Source organism: Sus scrofa, chromosome 3 (genome assembly GCF_054392235.1).
Source record: "Sus scrofa isolate SSC_HxYL_T2T_F1_AM1 chromosome 3, Sscrofa_HxYL_maternal_Yorkshire_Landrace_v2.0, whole genome shotgun sequence".
Lineage (NCBI taxonomy): Eukaryota > Metazoa > Chordata > Mammalia > Artiodactyla > Suidae > Sus > Sus scrofa.
This window is the reverse complement of record NC_139385.1, coordinates 126,794,844-126,813,386: the sequence shown is the minus strand read 5'-3', so window position 1 is coordinate 126,813,386 and position 18,543 is coordinate 126,794,844. Positions and strand designations below refer to the sequence as shown.

Below are 18,543 nucleotides of genomic sequence, written 5' to 3'. Positions count from 1 at the left end.
TTCCCCCACATTTTAGGGCTGGCAGCTATAGCTCTGATTCGACCTCTAGCTTGGGAACTTCCATATGCCTTGAGTTCGGCCCTAAAAAGCAGGGTGGGGGGAGAATCTTTGTGAACCACCAGGACACGAATTTCCCTCTTTTGGAGACCCCTGTTTCAGAAAAACACCTGCTCCCTGGGCACTTCCACAGTATTGTATAGCTACCATCAGTGTCATTTTTGTGGGTCTTTCTGAGTAGCTGAGCCCAGCTGGAACTTCATGGTGAGATTTGTAGAAGCAACTGGACCATCTTACATTTTTGGGCTCCAGACAGTGAGGCATTTGTCTGCATAAAGTTTATGCAAATCACTCCCACTAGGCAGCCAGCAGTGCAGCGTGTATGCGTCTGGTGTCTGGTAACTGCTGGTAAGTAGCCAGGAGGCTTCATGATGGCCTTCGGTACTTTAGGGATCACTGAGATCCAGGGTCAGACCTGCCTTACAGGCTCAAAACCCCAGCTTGTCAGCATGTGGAGAGGGGGTATACAGTCCACAAGACTAAGGTATAAAATTCACATGTCAATACGCTAATTTATAAGGAGAAATCATCAGCATGAACTCTGACCCCAAAATCTATAGGTAGGTCTACACAGAAAGCCAAATGGTGAGCATGGATTCTGGACAAGATGGGATGACTGAGATGAATCAAATGTTTAATATTTAATCTGGCTAAGATAGCAAGATATGCCCACTTCTATACCTGGTACAACCTTGCCATTAAGACCAGAAGTGTTATAATAAAAATATACTTAGTCTTTGTCCCTGGTTCCTGGCACAGAGGTCCTAAAAATATTGGAATTTGCTTAATGATAGGAGTGGCTTTTGTTATTTATACTAATGAGATGACTTATGGTAGGTGGTGAGGGCCCAGATAGCTTTAGGATAGGGCTTGTCACTAGAGGATTAGATTGGAGAGTTAAAATTCAGCCTCAACCCATAATCTCTGGGGAGAGGGACTGCAGATTAAGTTAAATCATGTGGCCAATGACTTAGTCAGTCTAATCTACCAATGAAACCCCCATATAAAAACCCTGGAATAGCGTGCGCAGTTTAGAGAGCTCCCTGGTTGGTGAACACATTGATGTACTGGGAGGGTGGGGCATCAAAGCGTTGAAGTTCTGAGCTCCTGTTCCCCACCTCTGATGCTCTGCTCTAAATGTTTCTTTCATTTGACTATTCCTGAGTTGTATCCTTTATAATAAAACTGTAGTCATAAGTATAGCACTCTGTTGAGTTTTTCAAGTCATTCTAGCAAATTATCAAACCTGAGGGGAGGGCAAAGGAAACCCCAAATTTGTAGCCAAGTGAGAAGTGTGGATAATTTGGGGGGACCTGGGAGTTGTGGCTGGCATCTAAAGTGAAGGCAGTCTTATGGGACTGAGTATCAAAATGGAACTGAATTGTAGGACATCCGCTTGGTATCAGAGTTGCTGCTAGAAAATACCAGACAGCTTGTATAGTTTGCTCAAAGATCCTATCTTGAATGACCCAACAAGCATTTGCTCCCATGATTCCTTATCTAGGCTTCCCTGGCTGACCAGCTCCCATTTTTTATGGTTATACATTCCTTCTATACACATCAGTATAATCAGGTATCAAGTCTTGTGGGCCTGAGCACTAGTCTTTGCATGTCTCTGCCCTAGTGCATTCTCTTTTGATGATTTAGTGTAACTTCAGCCCAAAACATTTATAGTCTAGCCTTCTGTTTAGCTCTGGGCCTTGGCATGCCTGGCTTCCTTTGGAGTTGTAGCTAGGAGTCCCCAAATGCTTCCTGGCTTGTCCTGTAACCTCATGAGTATTGCACAGGAGCAACTGTCCCATGTCACCCTGATCTAGCACTGTCTAGATTCAAATGGTAACCTGCTTTTCTGGTTTCTGACTCAGCCAGTTCAACTGACTGCATTTCCTCTCATTCTCATTTACTGCGGCACTTGGAAAGAATGCCTGGTCTCAATCCTGTAAATATGGGAAACTGAATTGGGAGTTCCCGACATGGTGCAGAGGAAGTGAATCCGACTGGGAACCATGAGGCTGTGGGTTCGATTCCTGGCCTCGCTCAGTGGGTTAAGGATCCAGCGTTGCCGTGAGCTGTGGTGTAGGTCACAGATTCGGCTAGGATCCTGCGTGGCTGTGGCTGTAGCCAGCGGTTGTAGCTCTGATTACACCCCTAGCCTGGGAACTTCCATATGCCGCAAGTACAGCCCTAACAAGCAAAAAAAAAAAAAAGGCTGAATTGCATACAACATCCTCCCCCAACCCAACTGCCTCTTAAAAAACATGGTGTAAAACTCTGTTAACAAAACTCTAGAGAGCTGTAAAATTGCTCATATACTATGACCCTGAAATTTCACTTCTAGACTAAGAATCAGAAACACTAAGAATTATATAAAAGTTATAAACTGCAATATTTATGAAGTGAGAAAGTGTAAATAACCTAAATATTTAACAAAGAGGAAAATTATGTGATATGCAAAATTCTCTAAGCAATTTTAATGATATTCAAGATTTATAATATTAAGTGAACAGAGTGGGCCCTCAACCCCTAGGTTATGTTAAAATGTATATATTAAGTGCACTGAAAAAAGACTGGAAGAAAATAAAAACTATTAACAGTTGGTTTTCATTTCATGTGAAATAATGAGTAACTTATTTTCTCAAGTGTTTTTATAAGTGTGTATTACTTTTGTAATCAGAATTGTAAAAGTTTCATACAAGTACTGTCCAGGCCATAGCACTGCTTTGAGTGTGTCCTTTGAGTGACCCTGAAGAAAGCAGGCTTTTCTCCTTTGGGCCATCCATCTTCTCAGTTTCATGGATCATTCTCCCATACATTCCACTTTCCAGCCACATTGGACTTCTCACCATTCTGTTCACACAACAGGAATTTGCATATGCTGTTCCCTCACCTGGGAACACACCTTGGGATGTTCTCTTCTAATCCTCACTTACTCCAGATTCGCCGCAAATGCCTTTTCAGGCTCCTGAACGCACAGTTTGTCGATTCAGGCTTGGCACTTTATAGTTCTTTTTTTGAAAAAAAATATGTTACAGCATTTATCACATGGAAATGCAACTCATTTATACTTTTGTTTTCTCCACTAGATTGTAATCCTATTTGGAGTGGAGTACATATTTACTTTCATATCACCACTGCCTAGCACACAGTAGGCTACTAATGAAGGCTAAATAAGTAAATTTTAAATGTATTTTTACCTCCAATTCAAAAAAGAATCAAGTAAGTGAACAGGTAAATGAATGAATGGACGAGTAGTCAGGTTGACCACCAAGAACAAATCTGCAGTTCTTGGCACCTAAGTTCAGAAAAGGAATGGTACTGGAAGTAAGCTACTTGAAAGGCTGATGTACAAAAGCTGAAAATGGGAGAGGTTTTCTGTCTTTTTTTTAAGGGCTTACACCCACGGCACATGGAGGTTCCCAGGTTAGGGGTCAAATTGGAGCTGCAGCTGCTGGCCTACACCACAGCCACAGCAACCCCAGATCCAAGCCATGTCTGTGACCTACACTATAGCTCTCGGCAATGCTGGATCCTTAACCCACTGATCGAGGTCAGCGATTGAACCCTCGATCTCATGGTTCCTAGACAGATTTGTTTCTGCCGTAGCATAATGGGAATTCCTGAGTTTTATAAACACTAACGAAAGACACTTTGCCCGGATAGCATGGTTTTGGAATTTAGAAAATGCATGATAGGGAGTTCCCATTGTGGTGCAGTGGAAACGAATCCAACTGGTATCCATGAGGACTCAGGTTCGATCCCTGGCCTTGCTCAGTGGGTTAAGGATCTGGCATTGCTGTGAGCTGTGGTGTAGGTTGCAGACACAGCTCAGATCTGGGGTTGCTGTGGCTGTGGCATAGGCGAGCAGCTGCAGCTCCGATTCAACCCCTAGCTTGGGAACTTCCATATGCCATACCTGTGGCCCCAAAAAGCAAAGGAAAAAAAAAAAAGCATGATAATGTCAAGAAATGCCAGTGGCCTGTGGTATTGCTTCCATAGGGACTCTTGGAGGGCGTACAACCAGGCCGGCCTGGGGTTGCTACTAGGGGAAAAAAGATGCATCGTGCCTAGGAATGATCCGGGTAGAATCCTGAATTTTTGAAATAGGTTATGTAACTCTCCATCTCATTGTTCTGATCGTCACTCAGGAGGTGACCAAGAGGAGATGAACCCTTTCTGGGAAGGCTGCGTTCACTGACTATACTAAGTTGTGTGGACCAGGAGGAAGCGACGAGGGAGATGGAATCAAAACTCTTTTTAAGTTGATTTTTGGGAAAGGCCTTTTCAATGCTCAACAAAAGCAGATGCCTGCAGATGGTGGGGAACATGTAAAGTCCATCAAATCCCTGACTAGTGGCCTGTTGTTGGGTGGTCTTTGCATCGGTTCCCCTTCTCTTCATGTCCCACAGGGAGATACCACACATGCAGAGAGCTGCACACCAGGACAGGAACACTAAGTTCAGGGAGTTCACCTCTTTTATACCAAGTAGTAAGTTAGCTTGCTCTTTCTTCTGACAGGAGACATGACTTCATTTTTCAAGGGTGCTTCTTACAACACAGCCCTGAAATGGCCTGCATGACGAGTGGTTAGGGCCTTGCATTCTTGGCAGTAAAATGTTAGGGAATACAAGTCTCATGAAGGAGTCTCCCAACAGAAATGCCCTGTGAAACCATCAGTGCCCTCACATTCATGCCAATGACTGACACTTAAAAAAAAAAAAAAGAATAAAATGGATCAAGTAATTCCAATTAAAGATGATCTCTTGAAATAAGAAATTTCTTAACCCATTCTTCCTTTTCAGTATCTTCTGCCTAGTGTTTTTCAGCCACAAAATAAGGCTTTTTTAAAAGGATCTATAGTTTTCTTCTAAAATCATAAAAGCTGTCTTTCGTAGTCTTCTGATGACTTAATTTCCTTTTCTTCTTAGGTATTCTCCTGAAAGAAAACAGAAGATGGTTATTATTTATGAACAGTACATTATCACAGTATGATTCATTCTTTCCTTTATTCCATAAACGTTTGTCAGTGACTATTATGTACAAAGCACTGTGCTAAGTACTTGGAGATACGAGGATGACTGGAGAGTAAAGACCCAATCCCTGACCTCAAGGAGTTCACTGTTTTCTATAAATATAACTGTTTCCTAGAATCTTTCATAATGGTCATAATTCTTTATTTCCAAAATTTTCTATAATTATCATGTATAAATTTTGATAGAGAAAAATGTAATTAAAAGAAAAACAAGGGAAGAATAGCAGAAGTAATGAGACACGAGGCAAGTGACTGGCTCCCAAGTGGATGTCCACCTTATCCATCCCTCACGAGCATCAGTCATTTCCCAGACAGCCTTTCCCTTCCCAGAGCAGTGAGATATTAGCAGAATGACGCCAGCCTTTCTGAACTAACACACATTTCTTCGGAGTGTTTTGTGGCCCTAAGTACTCTTTAGTGCCAGCCACAGAAGTCAGGTAACTACTCTAGTTTTCCCCATAGGTGACTTGGGGAAGGGAATAGCCTGGGCACCCACTGACAGGATAGAGTCTGGCCTCTTTTTAGGCTAACTGCCCATTTTCCTAGTCTTTTTTTTTTTTTTTTTGTCTTTTTGTTGTTGTTGCTATTTCTTGGGCTGCTCCCGCGGCATATGGAGATTCCCAGGCTAGGGGTTGAATCGGAGCTGTAGCCACCGGCCTACGCCAGAGCCACAGCAACGCGGGATCCGAGCCGCGTCTGCAACCTACACCACAGCTCACGGCAACGCCGGATCGTTAACCCACTGAGCAAGGGCAGGGACCGAACCCGCAACCTCATGGTTCCTAGTCGGATTCGTTAACCACTGCGCCACGACGGGAACTCCCCCCTAGTCTTTTCTTTTTAGGACTGAACCTGCGGCATATGGAATTTGCTGGGCTAGGGGTCTAATTAGAGCTACAGCTGCTGGCCTATGCCACAGCCACAGCAATGATGGATCCCAGCCTATCTCAGCTTGCGGTAATGCTGAATCCTTAACTCACTGAGCAAGAACAGGGATCAACAAATGGCAAGTGCTGGAGGGGCTGTGGAGAAAAGGGAACCCTCCTGCACTGCTGGTGGGAATGTAAACTGGTACAGCCACTATGGAGAACAGTTTGGAGATACCTTAGAAATCTATACATAGAACTTCCATATGACCCTGCAGTCCCACTCTTGGGCATCTATCCGGACAAAGCTCTACTTAAAAGAGACACATGCACCCGCATGTTCATTGCAGCACTATTCACAATAGCCAGGACATGGAAAAAACCCAAATGTCCATCGACAGATGATTGGATTCGGAAGATGTAGTATATATACACAATGGAATACTACTCAGCCATAAAAAAGGATGACATAATGCCATTTGCAGCAACATGGATGGAACTAGAGAATCTCATACTGAGTGAAATGAGCCAGAAAGACAAAGACAAATACCATATGATATCACTTATAACTGGAATCTAATATCCAGCACAAATGAACATCTCCTCAGAAAAGAAAATCATGGACTTGGAGAAGAGACTTGTGGCTGCCTGATGAGAGGGGGAGGGAGTGGGAGGGATCGGGAGCTTGGGCTTATCAGACACAACCTAGAATAGATTTACAAGGAGATCCTGCTGAGTAGCATTGAGAACTATGTCTAGATACTCATGTCGCAACAGAAGAAAGGGTGGGGGAAAAACTAACTGCAATGTATACATCTAAGGATAACCTGACCCCCTTGCTGTACAGTGGGAAAATTAAAAAAAAAAAAAAAAAAAAAGAACAGGGATCAAACCCACACCTTCACGGACACTACATCAGGTTCTTAACTCCCTGAGCCACAGTGGGAACTCCTTAGCCTTGTTTTCTGGGTAACTTTGATAATCAGCCCAGATATACAAGTCTCTGTTCTGCGCTCCTGCTCTTCACTACTGAAACCGAACCTCCCTTAAATCCTGATACCTGCTCAGGAAAGGTCTTTGGTGCTGGCAATTGCCTGTTCCTCCCATGTTGGAGTTTATTCCTTCTGGGAGGTGCTTCCTAATTCGTGTCTTGCCCAGGCTCAGTACTTTTTGCTCCCAGAATACCTCATTGCCAGCTGTGTAGAATGGTTTATGACAGTCCATGCCAGGGAACTATTTATGACAACCGTGACGGTCTGTACACATACACGTTTGTGTGTGATTTCTGTGATGGTAGTTAAGTTCTCAGTCTTTTAGTGTTTTTTTTTTGTTGTTGTTTGTTTTTTTTAAGGCACAGAACACAGTAATCACCAACAAGCTGGCTCACTGTAGTTTCTTTTTCTGTGACTGGCCCTTTTACAAAGGGTAGCCCCCAGCAGCCACATCTCTCCTTGTTTACCCTGCCTTCCCTGACCTCTAAGCTAACTAATATAAGGGTAAGCCATATGACCAAGACTTGTCAGGGAGTTCCTGTCGTGGCTCAGTGGTTAATGAATCCGACTAGGAACCATGAGGTTGAGTGTTTGATCCCTGGCCTTGCTCAGTGGGTTAAAGGAGCCGGCATTGCTGTGAGCTGTGGTGTAGGTCGCAGATGTGTCTCAGATCCTGCATTGCTGTGGCTGTGGCGTAGGCTGGAGACTATAGCTCCAATTAGACGCCTAGCCTGGGAACCTCCACATGCTGTGGGTGCGGCCCTAAAAAGACAAAAAATAAATAAATAAATAAATAAATAAAAAAAAAGAAAAAAAAAGACTTGTCAGATCTGGGTTCTAAAAGAAATTAAGAGATAGGATGTAAGGCTTGGCCACAACACTACCAGGTAAGGAGGCAGTTTGCAATTCGATGAACAAAGCTGATCCTCTTAGGAGGAGAAACTAGAAAGGAGTCCTAGCAGTGTTCCCATCCCCGGAATCCATTTTCCCTCCGGCTCAGTCACACTCCACCCTTCCACTGGCTGTGTAAGTCACCTCAGTATCCTTCCAACAAACTCCTTCTTTCTGCCTTAGCTGGCTTTAGTGCCTTATTTGCAGTCAGAAGACCTGACTATCATAGGGAACAAAGACAAGCCCTGGGAGACAAACTTACCCAGCTTCTCTGTGGCTTCCACACAGACACTGGGATACATGCCATTAGTGTAAGTTGCCACCAGAAGATACAGATGGGTCTTCACAACAACCACACCAGTGTTTTCCTGGACAAGAATAAAACAGAATGCCCTTCTCTTGGTTCTAATCACAGGACTAGCAGTTATACTCCAGCCACATTTTTCACCCTTTTCTGACTTCCACAGTCATATATTTGTTTTTGGACTCTCCACTCTTTTTCACTAATTTAGTTGTCTTTCAGACTGCTGTAATAACAGCATGTGTACTTTGAAAAAAGCTCCCCCACTGATTGTAATATACCCCTATCCCAGTGAACAACTGATGTCATGGAAAGGAAATATATTTTGGAATTAGATAGCTCTGGGCTTGAATCTCAGCACCTCTATTTTCTGCCGTATGACTATGGAAGAATTATTTAACCTTGTTAGCTTGTTTCTGATCTGTACATGAGGCTTCTTTGTTTATAACATGGGAGAAGTGTGCCTAACCCATAACACAGCATCCAGAAATGTCAGTGTTACTCCCTTAGTTCCTTATAGGCAACTGAGACCCAAGAGACTTTTAAATTTCCTTTTTATGGCCACACCTGCAGGATATAGAAGTTCCCAGGCTGGGGTCGAATTGGAGCTGCAGCTGCTGGCCTACACCACAGCCACAGCAGTACAGGATTCCATCCTCATCTGTGACGTACATTACAGCTCACGGCAACACTGGATCCTTAACCTGCTGAGCGAGGCTAGGAATCAAACTTGAGTCCTCATGGAAACAAGTCAGGTTCATTAACCACTGAGCCACAATGGGAACTCCTGCCAAGAGACATTTTAAGCACAAGAGTAATATCACTTTTTTTTCTTGGGGCCATGCCCAGGGCATGCAGATATTCCCAGGCTAGGGATCAAATCCAAGCCACAGCTGTAACCAGAGCCACAGCAGCGACAATGCCGGATCCTTAATACAATGAGCCACAAGAGAACTTTTTTTTTAAAGAAGGAGAAGGATGCATTATAGGTCCCCCCCCCATGTAACAATCATTAATTGGATTCCATTTGCCCAAAACAGCGGCTTAAGCCTAAAGTGAAATGGTTGACTTAAGTGACTGAAAAAGCCTGGAGTAGAAGAGCTCTTAATCCTAGCTTATTATGCCACCAAGACCATGTTTTTCTTCCTCTCTTGCCACTACAGTCCAGGCAAGGTTCAGTTGATAAATTCTGGAATGAATGTTTCTCAAAATCAGACTCTCTGTTAGTACTTTCTCTTACATATGCCTTCCTGGCACTAGACTGTTATCTCAAACATTGTCATTGCAGTAACAGGCTTAATCTTAAAGACAGAATCAGCAAAGGCACCAGATATTGAAATCAAATTCTTAAGTTTTTTACCCAGTTGTTTCCAAATCTTGAACACTCACATTCTTAGCATAAAGAGAATAGTCATCTGCCCGGACACATTTGTAGTCTTTCTCCTTGAAATACAATCCTTCCCTTCTGGCTTTCAAAGGGTTCTTGGCAAATACATTCACAAGTGTTCGGATATCACTGGGCATTACCTGCAGAGGTTAAATAGACCAGAGGTTGGCAAACCATGGTGGGCTGGCAAAATTTGGCCCACTACCAGTTTTTGTAGGCCTGCAAGCTAAGAATGGTTTTTATATTTTTAAGCAGTTGGGGAAAAAATCAAAACAGTAATTTTTTGATATGTAAAAATTATATAAAATTCAAATTTCAGTGTTCATAAGGTTTTATTAGGACATAGTCACTCATTCTTTTATGTATTGTCTACAGCATACCCCATGCGTCTTTACAGAAAAAGTTTTAAACTCTTATGTCCAAACCCAAACTTGTTTTTTCTTACACTAAATCCTGGTGATGCTACACAAAGGCTCCGCTCCTGGAGTTTGATGAGGGCTGCACAGTCCACATGCTTTGTTCCCAGGAGGGTATCTAACAGTAAGTTCTGCAAATGGCTCATGCTCCCTCAGCTCTGAAAAACGGAACTGCAGTTGAAAATGACCTGCTCTGGCTTTTAAAAGGCCCTGTGAACACAAATATTGTTAAGACACTCTGGACAGTTTTAATATCCACAATGTGCACTTTGAAAAGATGAAGAGTGATGAGAGTTCCTTTGTGGCACAGTGGGTTAAGGATCCAGCATTGTCACTGCAGCCGCTTGGTTGCTACTGAGGTGTAAATTCAATCCTGGGAACTTCCACATGTCCCAGGTGTGCGCCCCCCCCCCAAAGAAGAGTGAAAACGGTGGGCCATCATCCAGTGTCCACCAATACGCAAAGAAGAAAATAGAATCATGGAAAGGTTATGAGTTTGGAAAAAATCATAGCTCATAATTTTCTAGCTATGTCAATGGTTTGCGTAAGAATCATTTAGGATTAAAAATTTATAGGTATGTGACTGGGTCACTTTTGTTGTACAGTAGAAATTGACAGAATAATGTAAATCAACTATAATAGGAAAAAAAAAACCCTAAAAACAAATAAAAAAAAATGTAAACCCTGACGAAATAGAGAACTATGGAGGTAAACAAGATTAAATTATGAGAAATGCTGGTCATGAGTCCTCACGTTCCTTTTCGGCTCAGTAGCATCAGCACCAACAATGAAACTGATCAAAACCCCAAGGGATTCAAAACAACTTAAGGCACCTAAGGTGACATTTCCCGCACAAATCCCCAACTCTTCTTGGACCGTCTTCAAGAGGACAAACTCCACAAACAGGCGTCCCTTGCCCGCCACTCCCTTTGTGGTGATTTGGCCAACGGGGGGGGGGGGGGAGAAGCGGTGTTCCCTGGAGCAGAGGTTACTGAGGCGAGAGAGGGAGGTTAGTATCCAGTCTGGTTGCCTGGGAAGATGCACAGGATGCACAAAATGCTTGGGTGAGCGCGAGGGGACACTAGGTAAAGGGATCAGCCTCTAGGGAAGGAGCCCAGCGCTCGTCCAAGGGCTCACCAACAGCGCAGGCGCCCGTTAACGGACGCGGGGGAGGCGGGGCGAGAGGGCGACGTGCCCAGCTATTGGCTACGCCAGCTGCTCGTCCCCGAGAAGCGCTATGACTCGGTCCGCAAAGCGCCACCTGCCTCCGGCGCTGGCGCTAGGGATTTCTGAGTTCTCCCTCCGCGGGTTGGGGCTCCGGGGGCGTACGTGCGCGGGGTTCAGGAAGGCAGAGGCCGAGTCCCCGGACCAGGTGGTCCTGCAGAATTCGGAATCCTCCGCCCGTCTGGGCGCCCTCTGTCCACCGTGGCGCCAAGCGGACTCGTTGACGTCCGCTGCGGCGGAGGGGTCGCGCGGGGCGCTACGTTGGAATCAGTAGACGCGAAAAGTTCTTATTCGCGGAGGCGGCCGGCTCGTTTTCTCGCGGCAGCCGACGAGTCAGGGGCCGTGGGCTCTCGGGTTGGGTCCTCGCATGGTGCAGGGGAGCAGAAGGGCCTGCTAGTCTTGGGAGGGGAGCTGAGGTACCTGTCGCGGCCTGCAGTTTCCCCGCCAGCCGGGCGGAGGCCGCACACACCTTGCTGACGGGGTGGGAGGGGAGGGCCGGGTTTGTGGGTGCTGTAGGTCTGCGACCGGCGCAAGCCCTGTGGCAGCTTCTGCCTCAGGCACAGTCAGGACGGGTTTCGGTTTGGGCCTGTCAAAGCATGAAGAAAGGCAGATTTTGTTCAGAAGCCCTTCCTTCTCTAACAGGCTTAACCTGTGTGTGCTTCAGCAGCCAGAAAGCTGCAGCTGTGCCCATTCGAAGTCAGAAAACTGCAAATGCGCCTCCTAGAGGCTAGTCTTATAATTGGCTACACCGGCTGGAAGGGGCGATGCTGTGCGAAGCTTGAAATTCTTGGGGGCGGCGGGCAGATCGGTCCGAAGATCTATGCTTAAAGGAAGCTGTCTCTGAAGACGTCAGTAGAAACCTGTACTGAAGGCTTCTCTTGTTAGGGAAAGCGTATATATTTAATGTTCAGAGTCTCTTCCACGTCCGTTTATGGTTACAGATAATTGCTTATTAATTAAACAGAAGGGAGAATAAATGTGAATTCTCAGTACTAAGTAAGCTAATCTTTTAGTTTTTCTAGGGGCTCTTTTTTTGTGACCACAATGAAAAATTTAGACGATGATCTGATAAATGGCAAACTTCCCAAGCTCAGGAACTCAAAAGAATGGTTGGAGCCACAGCCACTTTCTTTCATGGAGGTACAATAGGATGGCATTTTGAAGTTTTATACTTGGGTCGTTGCACTGAGAAGTGGCTTAGGATGAATATATTATTTTTGTATGTTTCTATCGTCAAAATGAACATATTCAGTACCCCCGAAAAGTTTCTTCATTGTGTCCCTTTGTAATCCATCCCTGCCTTTCTCTAATTATAGTTTCTTTTGAATTAAAAAAAAAATTTTTTTTTTTTTTGGCTGCACCCATAGCGTGGGAAATTTCCGAGCCAAGGATGGAACCCAAACCACAGCTATGGCAAAGCCAGGTCTTTAACCTGCTGAGCCCCACAGGAAAGTCCTAAAATTTTTTATTCGAATGGAATATTGTGGTGTGTGTTCTTTTTGTCTGGCTTCTTTCACGCAGTATAATTACTTTGCAATTCATCCATGTCGTTGCATGTGTCAGTACTTCATGCTTTTTCATTTCTTTTTTATGCCGAATCCTGTATATCCCAGTTTGTCCATTCTATTGTTGGATATTTAGGTTGTTTTACAGTTTTTGGCTATAGCAAAGTTAGGAACATTCATGTACATGTCTTTGTATGGATATATGTTTTCATTACTCTTGGGTAAATACCTAGTTGTGAAATGGCTAGGTTGTATGCTAAATGGATTTAACTTTATGAAACTGCCAAACTGTTTCCCAAAGTTATTTTTTTTAATTATTTTTTTATTTTTTGTCTTTTTGCTATTTCTTTGGGCCGCTTCCAAGGCATATGGAGGTTCCCAGGCTAGGGGTCTAATCGGAGCCTACACCAGAGCCACAGCAACTTGGAATCCGAGCTGCGTCTGCAACCTACACCATAGCTCACAGCAACGCCAGATCCTTAACCCACTGAGCAAGGCCAGGGATCAACCCCGCAACCTCATGGTTCCTAGTCAGATTCATTAACCACTGCACCACGATGGGATCTCCTCCCAAAGTTATTTTATATTTCCACTAGCAGTGTATGAGAGTTCCAGTATTTCATATCCTAGCCAACATTTGGTGTAGTTTTTGCGTGCGCGTGTTTATGTATGCAATCTTTCTAAATCATATAGAGTGACATTTTACTTTTTTTTTTTGGCTGTGCTTGTGGCATACAGAAATTCCTGGGCCAGAGATTGAACCCAAGCCAGGGCAGTGACAAGGCCAGATCCTTAACTGCTAGGTCTCCAGGGAACTCCATCTCATTGTGTTTTTGTGTTCGGTCTTTTTTCCACAGCTGCACCCATGGCATATGGAGGTTCCCAGGGGTCAAATCGGAGCTATAGCTGCTGGCTTACACCACAGCTACAGCAATGCCAGATTTGAGCCACGTCTGTGACCTACACCACATCTCATGGCAACTCTGGATCCCTAACCCACTGAGCAAAGCTAGGGGTTGAACCCACATCCTCATGGATACTAGTTGGGTTTGTTAACCACTGAGCCACGACGGGAACTCCCCTCATTGTGTTTTTAATTTGCATTTCCCTAGTGACTAAGGATGTTGAGGATATTTTCATGTCTTATTTGAATTTAGAGTTAGACACATTTGAGTGTGAATTCTGGGCTCAGTGTAGGATTTTCTAGGCTTGCTTTCTTTTGCTTAACTCCCTTGAGCCTTAATTTCCTTGTGTGTTAAAGGAAGGGTTACTTCTTAGATTTTGAGACTTTTACTCTTTTGTTTTGGAAAACAAGAGTAGTGCAACTGAAGACAACTAATGCCAATGCCAATTTGAGAATATTTTATTTTTATGTAATTATGAGAGGATTTCAAAGCCCCATTCCATCTTTCACTTTGGCAATCTTTTATTATTATTTTTTTCCATTGCAGAAAAATTTTAGCATAGAAGCCGTTTCTTAAATGTATACATTGATGGAGTTCCTGTCGTGGCGCAGTGGTTAACAAATCTGACTAGGAACCATGAGGTTGCAGGTTCAATCCCTGGCCTTGCTCAGTGGGTTAAGGATCTGGCATTGCCATGAGCTGTGGTGTGGGTCACAGATGTGGCTCGGATCCCGCGTTGCTGTGGCTCTGGTGTAGGCCAGTGGGTATAGCTCCGATTGGACCCCTTTCCTGGGAACCTCCATATGCTCCGTGGGAGTGGCTCAAGAAAAGACAAAAAAAAAAAAAGTGTATAATTTGATGGCATTAATTACATTCACATGTATGCTGAAAATCAACCTTTTATTAATTTTTTTCTTTTTGGTCTTTTTAGGGCCAAACCGTGGCACATGGAAGTTCCCAAGCTAGGGGTCTAATCAGAGCTATAACTGCCAGCCTGCACCACATCCGCAGCAACGCAGGATCTGAGCCACATCTGCAACCTGTACCACGGCTCTTGGCAATGCTGGATGCTTAACTTGCTGAGCAAGGCCAGTTCTCATGGGTACTTGTCAGGTTCATTACCACTGAGCCATGGAAACTCCAACCTCTTGTATTTTCTGGCAGATATTTAATTGTGGAAGATTTGTTATGAATTGGAAAATTTTAATTTTATGAACTGTTTCCTAAAGATTGTATTGCTTTAAAATATTGAAAATATGACTTGTTTATTAAAAAATTTACTAATATTTGATAGCTCAAATAGAATCCATTAATGACAGTGAATTCAGATAGAGGCCTGATTGTATCACTTTATTGGATGTGAAAAGAGATGGGTTTTACCTACTGTGTGACTCTTGGCAAGTCATTTGACCATCATGGAACTCAAAATGTCTGTGACCTGCCCTAGAATGAACTGTAGCTGAGAGAAGAAAGATTCAGTTCTTTTGAAAGTACTTGATGATATATGATTTAAGGTAGAAAAATGGAACTTAAAGAGAACTTTCCAGGGATATGTATGTCACATAAAATATTATGAGTCTAGGTAGTGGTATTAATAGAATTTTAAAAATATTTGATTTTCAAAGTTTCATTCTGTCATTTTAGGTGTTAGCCAAAGAAGATATTGATGCAGCTATTCAGTCAGTATTATACAGAGAAAATTATGTAATTAAGGTAAGAATTGGCTACAGAATGTCTCTCAGTTAAAAAAAACTTATTTTTCCATTTTAGATGTAGTACACTGTCATAAAAACTTTAGAAAACATTTAAAACACTCATTAGCCTTTACATTTGGCTTTAATCTCTGAGATTTTTTAAAATATACTTTTCTTCATATACTTTGTGGGAATTCCTTATAAGAGTTTCCTCCTGCTCACTTGTTTCTTCATTTTAGTGGGGTCTGTGGAGTCACTGTGTATTCTTAATAGCTTTAAGAGTTGTTATGGGGACACACTAACCAATTATTACTCAGGTGAACATAGGTAAGAACAAGGCTTTAGCTGTAGCAGGATGGGCTTAATTATAAGACAAGATATCCTTGTGAAGTATATAAAACATTGGAGTGAGTAACTTTTTTTTTTTTTTTTTGTCTTTTTTGCTATTTCTTTGGGCTGCTCCCACAGCCTATGGAGGTTACCAGGCTAGGGGTCCAATCAGAGCTGTAGCCGCTGGCCTGCACCACAGCCAGAGCAACAAAGGATCCGAGCCACGCTTGCAACCCACACCACAGGTCACGGCAACGCTGGATCCTTAACCCACTGAACAAGGCCCGGGATCGAACCCACAACCTCATGCTTCCTAGTCGGATTCGTTAACCACTGACCCACGACGGGAACTCCCCCTATTTTTGTTTTGAAAGAATTTTCTTTGGAGTTGTTTTAAAAGGAGGAGTTCCTGCTGTGGCACAGTGGGATCCACTGCATCTCTGTAGCATCAGGACGCAAGTTCAATCCTTGTCTGGCACAGTGGATTATAAGAATCTGGCGTTGCCCCATTGCAGTGTAGGTTACAACTGCAGCTCAGATCTGATTCCTGGCCCAGGAATTCCATATGCCACATGGCGGCTAAAGAAGAAAAAAAATTAAAAAAGTATAGGAACTATTTATTAAGAATGATTGAAATGTTTGGTTGAAGCTAGGGAGGGATAGGGCCTGAAGAAGATCTCAGGTTTTTTTTTTTTTTGTCTTTTTAGGGCCACACCTTGGGCATATGGAAGTTCCAGGCTAGGGGTCAAATTGGAGCTGCAGCTACTGGCCTACACCACAGCCACAGCAACAGTGGGATCTGAGACATGTCTGCAACCTACACCACAGCTCATGGCTATGCCGTACCTTTGATCCACTGAGTGAGGACAGGGATCGGGATACTAGTTGGGTCCGTTTCTGCTGAGCCATCATGGGAACTTCAGGATTTTTTTTTTAACTCAGTTGATTTTACTGTATTTATAGTTGTACAGCCATCATCACAACCCAATTTTTCAACATTTCCATCCCAAACCCCCAGCCCGTCACCCCCAAACCTGTCTCCTGTGGTAACAGTAAGTTTTTCAAAGTCTGTGCATCAGTTTCTGTTCTGCAAGGAAGTTCATTTTGTCCTTTTTTTAGATTTCACATGTAAGTGATATATTTGTGTCTGTCTAACTTCACCTTAGCATGATAATTTCTAGGTTCATCCATGTTGCTGCAAGTGCCATTATTTCATTCCTTTTTATGGCTGAGTAATACACCATTGTTTATATGTACCACATCTTTATCCACTCCTCTGTCAATGGACACGTAGGATCCTTCCATGTCTTGGCTATTGTTTGTAGTGCTGCAGTGAACTCTGGTGTGCAAGTATCTTTTTGAGTCATTGTTTTCTCTGGATAGATGCCCAGGAGTGGGGTTGCTGGATCAAGTGATAATTCTGTTTTTAGTTTTTTGAGGAATCTCCATACTATTTTCTATAGTGGTTGTACCACTTTACATTCCCACCAGCAGTGTAAGAAGATTTGCTTTTCTCCACATCCTCTCCAATATTTATTGTTTATAGACTTTTTGATGATGGCCATTCTGGCTGGTGTATGGTCGTGCCTCATAGTAGTTTTAATTTGCATTTCTCTAATAATTAGCGATGTTGAATATCTTTTCATGTGTTTTTTGGCCATCTCTATGTCTTCTTTGGAAAACTGTCTGTTTAGATCTTGTGCCCGTTTTTTGGATGGGGTTGTTTGTTTTTTTGATATTCAGCTGCAGGAGGTGTTTATATATTTTGGACATTAATCCCTTGTCTGTTGCTTCATTTGCAGATATTTCTCCCATTCCGTGGGTTGTCTCTTGGGCTTTTCTTTTTTGTCTTTTCAGGGCTGCACCTGTGGCATTTCAAGGTTCCCAGGCTAGGGATCAAATCAGAGCTGTAGCTGCCAGCCTACGCCACAGCCATGCCAATGCTGGATCTGAGCCACACCTGCAACCTACACCATAGCTCACGGCAACAGTGGATCCTTAATCCACTGAGCGAGTCCAGGGATTGAACCTGCGTCCTCGTGGATACTAGTAAGGTTCGTTTCTGCTGATCCACGATGGAAACTCCTGTCTTTTCATTGTGTTTAGGGTTTCCTTTGCTGTGCAAAAACTTTTAAGTTTAATTAGGTCTCATTCCTCTAGGAGGTGGATCTGAGAAGATATTGCTGTGGTTTATGTCAGAGAGTGTTCAGCCTATGTTTTCCTCTAAGAGTTTTATAGTATCTGGTCGTATATTTAGCTTTAATTCATTTTGACCTTGTGTGTGCGTGCGTGTGTGTGTGTGTGTGTGTGTGTGTGTGTGTGTGTGTAAGGTGTTAGGTAGTATTCTAATTTCATTCTTTTACATGTAGCTGTCCAGTTCTCCCAGCACCACTCCTTTGTCATAGATTAGGTAACTGTAGGTGCATGGGTTTAATTCTGGGCTTCCTGTCTTGTTCTACTGATCTAGATTTGTGTTTTTGTGCCAGTACTCTTTTGTTTTGATGACTGTAGCTTTGTAGTATCGTCTGAAGTCAGGGGGCCTGATTCCTCCAGCTTCATTTTCCTTGCTCAGAATGGCTTCAGCTATTCTGGGTTTTTTGTGCTTCCAAACAAACTTTAAAATATTTTGTTTGAGTTCTGTGAAAAATGTCCTTGGTAATTTGATAGGGATTGCATTGAATCTATAGATTGCCTTTGGTAGTATAGTCATTTTGACAATATTGATTCTTCCAGTCCAAGAGCATGGTGTATCTTTCCATCTGTTTGTGTCCTCTTTGATTTCTTTCATCAGCATCTTGTAGTTTTCAGAGTATAGGTCTTTTGTCTCTTTTGGTAGGTTTATTCTTTATTCTTTTTGGTGTGATGGTAAATGGGATTGTTTCCCTATTTCTGATCTTTCATTGTTAGTATATAGAAATGCTGTCAATTTCTATGTATTAATTTTGT

The 18,543-nt window shown here is 43.2% G+C and overlaps 2 protein-coding genes across 6 annotated transcripts in view; one reads left to right on the top strand and one right to left on the bottom strand.

The window, feature by feature from the left end:
- Nucleotides 1–4,128: 4,128 nt before the first annotated feature.
- PFN4 (profilin family member 4) lies at nt 4,129–11,423 on the bottom strand. 5 transcript variants are annotated; one of them, XM_085019932.1, is made up of 5 exons: nt 10,773–11,074; nt 9,969–10,097; nt 9,526–9,663; nt 8,098–8,203; nt 4,295–4,990 (listed from the first exon to the last, which is right to left on the bottom strand). In XM_085019932.1, exons 2-5 carry the CDS (start codon nt 10,083–10,085, stop codon nt 4,962–4,964), a joined length of 390 nt encoding a protein of 129 aa, XP_084876058.1. In that variant the 5' UTR covers nt 10,086–10,097; nt 10,773–11,074; the 3' UTR covers nt 4,295–4,961. The 5 variants fall into 5 exon arrangements, with proteins under 5 accessions (XP_084876061.1, XP_084876058.1, XP_084876059.1 ...); XM_085019935.1 differs by lacking the exon at nt 8,098–8,203 and having other exon boundaries at nt 4,129–4,990; XM_085019933.1 differs by lacking the exons at nt 9,969–10,097; nt 10,773–11,074 and adding an exon at nt 11,077–11,423.
- LOC100738909 (protein FAM228B) overlaps nt 11,177–18,543 on the top strand; it is a 40,750-nt gene continuing 33,383 nt past the window's right edge. The window contains exons 1-3 of the mRNA XM_085020132.1: nt 11,177–11,311; nt 11,388–11,579; nt 15,218–15,286. Of these exons, the coding sequence (XP_084876258.1) occupies nt 11,177–11,311; nt 11,388–11,579; nt 15,218–15,286 (396 nt within the window). The remainder of the gene's footprint in view (nt 11,312–11,387; nt 11,580–15,217; nt 15,287–18,543) is intronic.